Raw genomic sequence first — 12562 nt, 5'->3', positions numbered from 1 at the left:
TTAGTTCCTTGGTCAAAGACATCAGTCCTGACCGCTGTAAAATCCAATGTCCTTTTCATACCAGACTCTTCAAGATTTAGAAATGATATCATCTGGTAAAAGAAGTTGAATATGTAATCCAGCGTTATAACAAAGCAGAGTTTATGATGTGCTACGTAGAAAATACCATTCTGAGATCTTCCTTTTCATAGGTGTACAATGAGCAAATCCGTGACCTTCTTTCAAATTCTGGTCCTCTTGCTGTGCGAGAAGATTCTCAGAAAGGAGTAGTAGTTCAAGGGTTAACACTGCATGAGGTAAGTGGTTAGTGACAGTGATATAAGTGACCATTTAAATAAGTACTCATTGCGCTTTCACATACACTGAAGGAGTTATGCCTACAATGGAACCAGCGTTGTGGATGAAATTTTACCAGATAAACTTTCACAGCAGAATGTTATGCAGAATATGGGTCATTCCCCTAAATAGCCAGGGCCAAATTTTATCTAAATGAGACCCAAAGCACAGTAGTCAATGTCACAACATTACCCTCCTAGTGTTTGGGAGGGAGTCGGGCTACACTGGGTAGAAACAGTGAGGTGTTAGGGTATGTGGATGTGGCGCCCTGGACAAGCCAGGGGGCACAGAGCACAACATCAACACACCCCACACTCCCAGCAGGCACACCAAAGTCAGACACAAAACCCTTGTTGCCTTCCTGCAGGGGCTGATGATCACACCAGGGGGTGGGACAGGCGGTTGGTCCCGCCCACCGAGGAGTTCACAGTCCTGGAGGCGGGAAAAGTAAAGAATTCAGCTAGGGAACTGAAAGTAGAAGGAAGAGAACTGGTAGTGGAGCAACTAACTGACAGCGTCCGGGTGTGTGGCCTGGGCGGTACAGCAAGGTTGGCAGACGGTGGTGACCGTCTGCAGGAGTGGCCTATCCGAGTTACCGTAAGGACCGTGGACGGGCGGTGGCCCGGCGGTACCGGACCGGTACACAAAGAGAAGTCAGCACCATCTGACAGGGGCTTTTCGGACCCCGGCAAGGCTAGGAGTCGCCGTGAATTTGCCGAATCCGTTAGTGAAGGGGACCTCCTGGGTTTCCAAACAGTCAAGTCCCGACAGAAGGCAACAGTCCAACCAACAGAGGGAGACACCGCCACCGCCAAGGCAACCGTTTCTCAGGGCCAGAGCCTGCGGGCAAAGAGGGACTCCTCCAGCCCATATCCAAGCTGGGGAGCGGGTTACCGGTGGGAACCCATCGGAACCATCAACCGTACTTAGGTGCAGGGAAAGGCAGTCACCATCAACCTGCCGGGAGAAACAACACCGCAGCCGTCTGTGGGACCCATCCATCCAGCCGAGTGTTTTACCGAGAACTGTGTCTTCATCATTGGGCTGAGTGAGTACCACCGTGCCGTGCGGCACAGCGCTGCCCCTGCGACCCTGCACCTCCCCAGGCCCCGTAACCCGCCTGCCATCCATCCCTACCCCATCACCGGGCCCCGGGACAACCAACCCCCTACCCACGGAGGGGAGAACTAACAACAAAGCTTCTCCCTGTCACCGCTCCCGGGATCCCCGTCCAGAGCAGCGGTGGTGTCACCATTATCACCACAGCCGTGGGTGGCATCACGGACAATAAATCCCCACAAGCAATCCAAACCCCCTTTTCACTCACGGGCGAGGAGCGCCGCTCGAGTCCCCGGGATCCTGCCCACCGCTTGAGCCACCACCGGGCAGCAGCACCAGCGGCCGGACCCGAGCAGTGGGAGAGCGCAGCGTCCCCTCCTCCGCCCGCGACATGGACACATATTTTATTTGGTGCAGAAAACTCTGCAAAAGGGAAAGGGACATTTTATATTCTTTAAGTTACAGCCACAGAGCTAAAATTGCTAATGTGCAGGGATCACTGGACTGCAATGTTCCAGGCAAACCTGAAACGAATACCATCTGTGGCATGTGTCGCGGACGGAGGGGACGCTGCGCTCGCTAATGCTCGGGTCCGGTGTTGCTGCGGCTGCTACTCGGTGGCTCGAGCGGTGGGCCGGATCCGGGGACTCGAGCGGCGCTCCTCGCCCGTGAGTGAAAAGGGGGGTTGTTTGGTTTGGGGATTTAGTTCGTGACGCCACCCACGGGTTGTGGTGAAGATGGGCACCACCGCTGCTGGTGACGGGAATCCCGGGAGCGATGGTAGGGAGCAGCTGGGATGTTGTTTTTCCCCCTCTGTGGGTAGTGGTTGGTGGTCCCGGGGCCCGGTGGTGTGACGGGGAGGCAGGGTAGGTGAGGTGCAGGGTTGCAGGGACAGCGCGGCGCGGTGCCGGATGGCACGGGTGTACTCACTCAGCAAGAGATGCACCAAGTCTCCGGTAAACCAAACGGCTGGATGGACGGGTCCCGCAGCCGGCTGCAGTGTCTCTCCCCGGACAGGTGATGGCAGCTCTCTTTCCCTGCACCTTTGTGTTCTGTCTTGACTACGATGGGTCCCCAACGGTAGTCCGCTCCCCGCTGTATGGATGCCGGAGGAGCCCGTTTGCCCGCAGGCGCTGGCCCTTGGGTCTCTAGCCTTAGGTGTTAGCTGTATACCCTCATGGTGCGGACGGTTGTCTTCTAACGGGTCTTTGGTTGTTAGGAAACTCCTGGAGTTCCTGTCACTCGGATTTGACTGTTGACAGCGACTCCAAGCCTAGTCGGGGTCCGATAGCCCTGCCTGTGTGTGCTGGCTTCACTTCGCTCCCCGGTCGGTACCGGTGGGCCACCGCCCGACCCTGGTCCTACGGTTCCGTGTCGATCCACCACTCCTGCAGATGGCCACCACCGTCTGCCAACCTTGTTGTCAGTGCCTGGGCCACAAACCCAGACACTCTCCACTTAACTCCTCTCACTTCAACCTCCTGAACTCCACTCCAAAACTACTGACTGCTCCTTTTCCCGCCTCCAGGCCTGTGAACTCCTCGGTGGGCGGGGCCAACCGCTTGGCTCCGCACCACTTGGTGTGGCCATCAGACCCTGGAGGGAGGCAACAAGGGTTTTGTGTTTGGCTAATGTTACTATCTAGTGGGGGTGGGGGGTGTGTGTGTGTGTTACCTGTGACGACCTGGCTAGTCCAGGGCGCCACACATGTGTGCTATTGGCCCTTAATGGAGACAGTTCATTTGTTTTTATTCCTTAATGCATTGCTTTCAGTGCTCATACCAGTTTTACATCCCGGAGCGCTCTCCCCATAATTTTACATTCACTTCTTTTCAGTCCGAGGTTCTATTTCATCAACCTTCTGCCAGCACTATTAGGACTCTCGCTTAATTTACCTTCCCAACATTCAATGATCTTGCCATTGTCCAATGGCTTTTACTGCCTTTGGAAGCTCCAACTTGAATTTGCCTGTAAGTAATGTGACAGACAGGAGAGCAGGAGCAGAGGCACAGACCCACCTCACGTCCTGTAATCTGTGTTGGGTGCCTGCTACTACAGACAGGAGAGCTAGAGCAGAAGCACAGATCGGCCTCACTTTCTGTGTTCCATGTCGGGTCTCTGCTGCTACAGACAGAGTAGGAGCAAAAGTACAGACCTGCCTCACTTTCTGTAATCTGTGATGGATCCCTTCTGCTACAGGGAGGAGTGCAGGAGCAGAGGCACAGACCCGCCTCACGTCCCCTAATTTGTATTGGGTCTCTGCTGCTACAGACAGGAGAGCAGGAGCAGAGGCACAGACCTTCGTCACTTCATGTAAACCCTGTTGGCTCCCTGTTGTTACAGGCTGGAGATTTGGAGCAGAGGCATGGACTCGCCTCTCCTCCTGTAATCCATGTTGGGTCCCTGCTGCTGCAGACAGGAGAGCAGAGGCACAGACCCGCCTCACCTCCTATAATCCCTGCTACTATAGACAGGAGAGCAGGAGCAGAGGCACAGACCCGCCTCACCTCCTATAATCCCTGCTACTATAGACAGGAGAGCAGGAGCAGAGGCACAGACCCGCCTCACCTCCTATAATCCCTGCTACTATAGACAGGAGAGCAGGAGCAGAGGCACAGACCCGCCTCACGTCCTGTAATCTTGGTTGGGTTCCTCCTGCTAGAGACAGATTACATTACACAGTGAACAGCACATGACACAGAGCTTTAACCCTAACCCAGAGGCCAACATTTTGGTGTGAACATGTCATTTTGGGTACATTTTCTCCGCTGTTTTATTGGCCATCAGATGAGAAGTTTATTGAAATAAAGGCTTTTAATTATAACTAGAGAGTAACTCTGGACTGATGATAAATGGCTTACTGCCATGAGGTATTGACTATTGGTGATAAATCATTGAGTGGTAATGGTGTCTTCGTGTTTTATAATCATTTTACTTTCTCTGAAATGTCTAAAGCCAAAGTCTGCTGAGAATATCCTCCAACTGCTCGACTATGGGAATAAGAACAGAACGCAGCATCCCACCGACATGAATGCCACATCTTCACGGTCTCACGCTGTATTTCAAGTGAGTGAAAATGGGGTGGCGAAACTGTCTGCCATTTCAAGTGCATGGAGAAATCTCCTCTGTTGTTGCCTTCATTTCTGAATAATTTTACTTCTTTTTTTGGGCTTAGATTTACTTAAGGCAGCAGGATAAATGTGCTAGCATTAATCAAAATGTTCGAATTGCCAAAATGAGCCTTATTGACCTGGCTGGCTCAGAACGGGCAAGTGCCACCAATGCGAAGGGTGAGCGGCTACGGGAAGGCACAAACATTAACCGGTCCTTGTTGGCTCTTGGAAATGTAATTAATGCTCTGGCAGATCCAAAGGTGAGTGAGCAGACTTATTATTTGGGGGGTTATATTTCATAGTTTGTATACTTTATTAAATTTTAAGGGGTTTACAATAACAGGGGAGGGGGTAATTGAAGTATTTAAAATGCATTCTTAAAAATATTGTTGAAATAACAAAGAAAGGGAAGAGGAAGGGAAGAAAGGGTATCCTAAAAGTGGATGGGAAAGGGGTATTGGAGGGGAAGTGGGAATGGAAGGAGTTAGGGAATATAAAGGGGGAGGAGAAAGGGAAGGAGTAAGACGTTGAGGTAATTTAAGTTTCAAAGTCAAGCAAGATTATAAACTCATATTCATTTAGCACAGTATATAAACACATTCGGAAATAACATATTACATTTATATTATTTAGATAATGTCAAGGAACTAATTCAAAACAAGGTTTGGCATGTATTTCTGGGACCAAAGAGACCATCTTATTTTATATCTTTGATAGTTTTTTGTCTTTTAAAGCAATATTATACTCATATAAATTATGAGCTGAAACCCTGTCCGTAACTTCTGAAATAGATGGGATTCTTTCTTCTCTCCAGTTGGCTGCTAATAAATTCTTAATAACTAAGAAAATGTGACAATGTATCTATACTTTTTCTCATATTCTTCTAACCCTATGGAAAGAATAACCAATTCTGGAGTAAGATTTATATCTTTTGTAGTCAATTGCTTTAACCCCTTCACGACCATGGACGGAAAGATCAGTCATGGAGCCCTGGGCCTTAGCAACCAAGGACGGATCTTTCCGTCATGGCGTAATCGCGGCACCGGAGCCTCCGGTGACTGCAATCGGTTAACATAAACCGCAGATTCGGGGAGGAGGGGACCTGTTCCTGATCTCAGGAGGGGTGGTGCCTCCTCCCCGGACTTAAGGAGGCTGTGATTGGTTGAGCGGCGTTCGTCAGCCAATCACAGCCACTGTAATGTTCCAGCCACTTAAAGTGACTGAAACATTGAAATCCAGCCCTTGCCAGTGCAGCTATAGCACTGGCCATTGGCTGGAGCTGGGTGACCTCACTGGATCACCCTCCCCCAGCTCCAGTAGCTCTGATTGGAGAGATCGGCCTTGTGACCGCTGTCTCCAATCACAGTGGACCTGTTGCCGGTGACCGCCCCATCAGCTTCACTTGTCGGCCCTGCAGCACGTCAGCACAGTGAGTGTACACAGTGCAATGGCAGGGCGACAAGATCCGGTCCCATGCTGTTATGTGACCGGAGCATGGGACCCGGAGGTTGCCGCGCTGCCATTGCACTGTATGAAACCGGCCTCCCGATCCGCCGCTGCCCTCCGCAATCTGCCACCCGCACCCCCACCCCTCGTATCTGCTGCCCGCACCCTCACCCCCACACCTCCCGATCCGCCGCTGCCCTCCGCGATCTGCCACCCGATCTGCTGCCCGCACCCCCACACCTCCCGATCCGCTGCTGCCCTCCGCGATCTGCCACCCGATCTGCTGCCCGCACCCCCCACCCCTCGTATGTGCTGCCCGCACCCTCACCCCCACACCTCCCGATCCGCCGCCCTCCATCTGCCACAGTGCCACCGGTCCCTCCCGATCTGCTGCCCGGCCCCTTTCCCTCGTGATCGGCTGCTCGTCCCCTCACCTCCGTGATGTGCTGCCAGCCCCCTCCACTCGAGATCGGCTGCCCGCTTCCTCCTCCGTTTTATGTGCTGCCCCGCCCCCTCTCCGTTATGTGCTGCCCGGCCCCGCCCCCTTTACTCCGTTATGTGCTGCCCGCTCCCCCCCCACCTCTCACCCCCGTGATCGGCTACTCGCCCCCTCCCCTGTCACCCCCGTGATGTGCGCTCCCTCCCCTGTCACCCCCGTGATGTGCGCTCCCTCCCCTGTCACCCCCGTGATGTGCGCTCCCTCCCCTGTCACCCACGTGATGTGTGCTCCCTCCCCTGTCACCGCCGTGATGTGTGCTCCCTCCCCTGTCACCCCCGTGATGTGTGCTCCCTCCCCTGTCACCCCCGTGATGTGTGCTCCCTCCCCTGTCACCCCCGTGATGTGCGCTCCCTCCCCTGTCACCCCCGTGATGTGCGCTCCCTCACCTGTCACCCCCGTGATCTGCTGTCCGCTCTCCCTCACCTCTCACCCCCGTGATCTGTGCTCTGCTCACCTGTCTCCTCCGTGATCTGCGCTGCGCTCCCTCCCCCCCACCTCTCACCCTCCCCGATCTGCTGCCTCCTTCATCTCCTGTGATCCAGCTGCCTAGATCCATCCTGTAGGGTAACTATCCCCAATCTCACCTCCCACTCCCCTTCCCAACCATCCCCCCCATCAATCCATCCCCCCTCCCCCCTTCCTCTGCCGCTCCTGCATCCACTGCGCCCTCTCCCATCCGCCCCCACCCTATCCCAGCCGCCGTCTCACAATCACAGATGCTCCCTTTATATGCCGCTGCCCCCCATCTGCCGCCGCCCCATCTGACCAACCCCCCCCCCCCCACCATCTGCCACTGTTTGTTTTTTTTCTATGCCATGGGGGTCTAGTTTACAAAATGGGGTCACATGTGGGGGAGCTCCACTGTTTCGGCACCTCAGGGGCTCTCCAAACGCAACATGGTGCGGCTAACGATTCCAGCTAATTTTCTGTTCCAAAAAGTCAAATGGCGCTCCTTCCCTTCCGAGTCCTGCCGTGCGCCCAAACAGTGGTTTTTCGCCACATATGAGGTATCTGCGTGCTCAGTAGAAATTGCCCAACAAATTTTGGGGATTCATTTAATCCTGCTACCCTTGTGAATATGCAATATTTGAGGCTAAATTAACATTTTTGTTGCAAAAAGTAAAATGTTCATTTTTTTTTCCTTCCACATTGCTTTAGTTACTGTGAAGCACTTGAAGGGTTAATAACCTTCTTGAATGTGGTTTTGAGTAGCCTGAGGGGTGCCGTTTTTGGAATGGTGTCACTTTTGGGTGTTTTGTGTCATGTAGACCTTTCAAAATCGCTTCAAATGTGATGTGGTCCCTAAAAAAAAAAGTGGCTTTGTAAATTTTGTTGTAAAAATGAGAAATTGCTCAAACTTTGAACCCCTATAACTTCTTTTTTTTAAATTTTTTTTTTTTTTTTTCCCAAAATTGTTCTGATGTAAAGTAGACATGTGGGAAATGTTATTTATTAATTATTTTGTGTCATATGTCTCGTTGGTTTTAGAGCATAAAAATTCAAAGTTTGAAAATTACAAAATTTTCAAAATTTTCGCGAAATTACCGTTTTTTTTCACAAAAACGCAAAAAATATCGGCATAAATTTACCACTAACATGAAGCCCAATATGTCACGAAAAAACAATCTCAGAATCACTGAGATCCGCTGAAGCGTTCCAGAGTTATAACCTCATAAAGTGACACTGGTCAGAATTGCAAAAAATGGCCTGGTCTTTAGGGTCAAAATAGGCTTGGGGCTGAAGGGGTTAAGAGGTCTCTGACTTTCTTCCATAAGGGTTTAAGTAAAGGACATCCCCAGAAAATGTGAATAAAGTATCCATTTTTCCCGCAACCTCTGCAACATAGTATATTTCATAGTTTGCATTTAGATGCTCTGATTTATTTAACTCTTCATAATCATGAATGGACTGAGGACCTCCATAAGAAATGGCAGAGAGTGAAAGAACCTGCTGGACCAACTTGTAATATTGTCAGTGTATCTCCAGGCAGGGATGAAAACTTCCCAGTCTTCATGTGTAACGGCAGTGTAAAGTCTATAGGGAAGATTTATTACCAGCCTTTCCACACTTTTCTGGTAGACAAAAATCGCAGAGTTTGTCAGGATTTGTGACTTTTTTTTTGTTTGTTTTTAACCCCCCCCCTCTCCCCCCACCCAAAAGTGAGCGGTGTTCAGCAGAAGCAGGCAAAGCCACCGGTGATCCAACGCTTTTCATAGTAAATGCTGCAGGATTGGTGCTGTAGTGAATGACAGCTGAAATTTGCACCCTTTTAGTACGTGTGGTACATTTTATTACAGCACAAAACATTTTAGACACCGCTCTTCACAGCTTTGCAGTTTGGCTCTGTATACTGGGAAGTGTCACAGTTATGTTGTTGATGGAGGGTCAGCATTGTCCCTTTAGTGTCTTGGCAGGACTGTGGTCTTGACTCACTGCTAGACACAGAAGACTGTCTAAAACATGGCACTAGTGTGTGAAAGGTCCTGGGAGGACAATAGTGAAGCCTAATAGTGTTTACTGATTAACATTGTACAATTTCACTAAAAAAATGGATTACAAATACACAAACAGTTGCATGATGTACCCTGAACAATCATGGGGCAATCCTATCCCGATGTGTTCTAATTCCAGTCCATGGAGCCCTTGTGCATAGTCGGGATTTTGCTTGGGCAATTCAGGTTGATCTTGGACTTACTACGTGACAGTCCACCATGTTCCTCCTGCAGATTGGGATGGTGCAGGGAAGATATTGTCTGTACTTTCCTTGCACTGAGATTTTGATTCCTCAGTGGAAAACTTTTAAGAAGATTCCTCTCACATTACAAGATGCTTTGCTCACACAATTCCTAAGTACACAGGATTCAGAGTTATTAAGCAAAATCTGTTTTCCTTGACCACTAAGACGCTGCCTCCTTAGCAGTATTTAGGATCTTGGGCAAGTTTGCATGAATCTGGAGAAATTCCGGAGCACAGAGTTGGAGTCACACAGTTCTTTGCACTGCTGAAGTGCCCATTCCCTTCCTTTCGTCTGTCAGTAAATGTCTCAGCGCTGTCATTACATGTCCCTCTCCTTTTTTTATTGTTCTACTAACCTTACAAACAGCTTTTGCTTGTGAAGCTTCAGTGTCTGTCAAAAGCATGTTTGCAGCACCACTATATAGTTTTATAAATTAGTTTCCTTTTGTTTCTATTTTGTCTTCGTTACTTTCCGAGTATATATAGTTTTCCTTGAAAATCTGAAGTAGTGGAAGTATCTGTGTCCATAACATTCTCTAGGGTATGTTCATATTAGGAGGGATGAGCACACTGCTAGATTTTAGGAGCTGGATAGTCCACTTCATGTGCATTTATCTTAAGTGACTTGTCGAGAGCCTTCATGGAAATCAATTAAAGACCAGCTCACTCACCCCGAAATAATGAGGTTTTGCTCAATGATTGAAGTAAAATTTACCTACTGTTTAATGTACTTTTTTGTAGTAATAAACGTTTTACAACTTCACCCTTTTAACATTGTTTTAAAAAAAAAAACAAAACCAAAAAACCTACAATAAAATTTGCATGGGAACTCTAGAATACGTAGAATGTCACTGTTTAACTTTTTTTTTTTTTTTACTTAATGTTTTTTTGTTTAACGGTATCTCACTACAACAAGGAGGTCTCAATCAGGATGCTCCATACTCTACAATCTCACCCTCCTATTTGCCAGATTGCCTCAAAATAGACGTAAGCTGAGAAACCTAGCCCTGTCTGTATTTTTACACCTATCTTTCTAAGGCTAGGCTATGTGCCCAAGTTGCGTTGTGTCCCTGGACATGTGTGCTTCAAATCGCTGCAGAAACACTGCGTTATGAATGCAGTGGAAAGCCGATTTCATGCGCTCTGGATGCAGCCCCACCATAGACAGAGTGGGAGCTGCATCCAAAGCGCACGAAATAAGTGACATGTTGCTTTTTAAAAAAATTGTTTAAAAGAACTGAGAGTCCTCTGTGGTTGATACCTTTTAATGGTTAAGGCTATGTGCGCACGTTGCGTACAAGCCCTGCAGAAATTTCTGCAGCGATCTGAAGAGCACATGTGCACTTTAGATCGCTGCAGAAATGTCCGTAGTGAGCGCCGATTCCATGCGCTCTGCCTGCAGCTCCTGCCATAGACAGAGCAGGAGCTGCCGGCAAAGCGCAGGAAAGAAGTGACATGTCACTTCTTTTTGCGCAGCGCTTCGGCAGTAGCCGAAGCGCTGCGCTCTTAAACGCCACGTGCGCACAGCCCCTGCACAATCTCCATAGACTGTGCAGGGGACGCAGGACGCATGCAGTTACGCTGCGCTACAAAGCGCAGCGTAACTGCATGTTTTTACGCGACGTGCGCACATAGCCTAACTGAAAAGATGGTAATAATTGCAAGCTTTCCAGACTACTCAGGTCTCTTCATCAGGCATGGTATAATAATATGATGAAGAGACCTGAGTAGTCTGGAAAGCTTGCAATTATTACCATCTTTTCAGTTAGCCATTAAAAGGTATCAACCACTGAGGACTCTCAGTTCTTTTAAACAATTTTTTTATCTCTACTGGCTAACACGGTACAAAGATATATGTTGCTTTTTAGAACGCAGCAATTTGGCAGCATGCAAATCGCTGCGTTCTAAAATGCAACGTGCGCATGGATTATGCACAATCTTCATAGATTGTGCTGGGGGACGCAGGATGCATGCAGTTATGCTGCAGTGCAGATCGCAGCGTAACTGCATGAAAATACGCCACGTGGGCACAGAGCCTAAGTGTGGCCCAGGTCTTTCTCTGCCCCTGTGTATTTTGAGGCTTTCTGGCAAATAGGAAGGTGACTCAGAGTAAGGAGCATCCTGATTGCGTATGCCATGTCACAGTGGGATGGATGTTTTCACTTTTTTAATAAAAAAAAATATTTACTATGTGCCCTTTTGTTTTTTATATGTATTTCTTTTTACTTGCTGTACAGTTTTCAATGCATTTTTTTTTCCTAAGTTGTCTGTTAATGGCCTCTGTCTGAATGTGCACCTACATACTATACTTAGATCAACAGATTTTTCTTTTTTTGTTTAATTATTGTACCGCTGAAGTGGTGCTTTAAGGCTAGATGCCCACAGGACAATGTACCTGCAGATTTTGCCGCAGAAAACTTGCAGATTTATCTGGATTTTCTATAGAAGTCCACAGGTTTTAGCAAGTACAGAAAATCCCCATGTTATCCTATGGGGCATGGGGAGTTCTGTGTCCATGCTGCAGATGTCCCACAGCTGCACATAACTGCATGTCAATTATTCATGCGGAAATCCCGGCCCTCCACTATGGAGATAGAGGCCGGGACTTCCGCAGTAAGCCGCATGAATGTCCGCAGGTTTACCGCAGATATTTCGCTGGAATCCCGCAGCTATGTATAGCTGCAGATTCCAGGGATCTGCTGCGGGAAACCTACGGATGTACCTGCCGATATATCCGCAGGTGCAATCTCCCTTGGGCACAAAGCCTAAATGTAAATCCCCTGCCCTTTATATTGTATTTCCCTGCTGGCGGTTTCAACTGTGATCGCCACCACTCCGGTCGGTGTTTTTACACTAAGGCCTCACTCATTCGTCCTTTTTTCACATACATTTTACATGTGATCTTTCACAGGTAGGACACTTACCCATCATAATCTATACTTCTGTTCATATATTTTTTGTGTGTTTTTAACTAGCCTGTAATTGAAATATTCATTGAATGGAAGCATAAAAGCCCCAAACCTGTTTACGTGATCTAATAGGTCCAATCTGGCGGAGTTGTCAGATCTGTGCTGCTCACATCTGTGGAGCGCTGCAATTTCTTGTCTGTTGTTTTTGTAATAAAAATATAGTTCCCCAAAACAGCAGCTGCCTAAAATAACATAAGCCTAAGCTGTCCTCCTCCTTCCTCTGGTTATTGATGATGGATATTTTTGTAAACATACATTATTTACATAATTATTATTTATTTATTTTTTTCAGGACTATTTGATATGTTTAAAAAAAATTGCAATGCATCTGTAAAAGACAAAACTCAAAAATGCTAAAAATTCTGTGAGTTTTTAAAAAATGTAAGCAAGCATTAAGACCTAAT

At 48.3% G+C, this 12562-nt stretch overlaps 1 protein-coding gene across 1 annotated transcript in view; it reads left to right on the top strand.

Annotated features, from left to right (window-relative positions):
* The window catches only part of KIF18A (kinesin family member 18A), a 222103-nt gene that overhangs the window by 78684 nt on the left and 130857 nt on the right, over positions 1-12562 (top strand). The window contains exons 5-7 of the mRNA XM_075325411.1: positions 192-296; positions 4351-4461; positions 4571-4768. Of these exons, the coding sequence (XP_075181526.1) occupies positions 192-296; positions 4351-4461; positions 4571-4768 (414 nt within the window). The remainder of the gene's footprint in view (positions 1-191; positions 297-4350; positions 4462-4570; positions 4769-12562) is intronic.

The sequence above is a fragment of the Anomaloglossus baeobatrachus genome, chromosome 10 (genome assembly GCF_048569485.1).
Source record: "Anomaloglossus baeobatrachus isolate aAnoBae1 chromosome 10, aAnoBae1.hap1, whole genome shotgun sequence".
Classification (NCBI taxonomy): domain Eukaryota; kingdom Metazoa; phylum Chordata; class Amphibia; order Anura; family Aromobatidae; genus Anomaloglossus; species Anomaloglossus baeobatrachus.
Note: the sequence above shows the minus strand (reverse complement) of the source record. Positions and strands in the feature narration are given on the sequence as shown.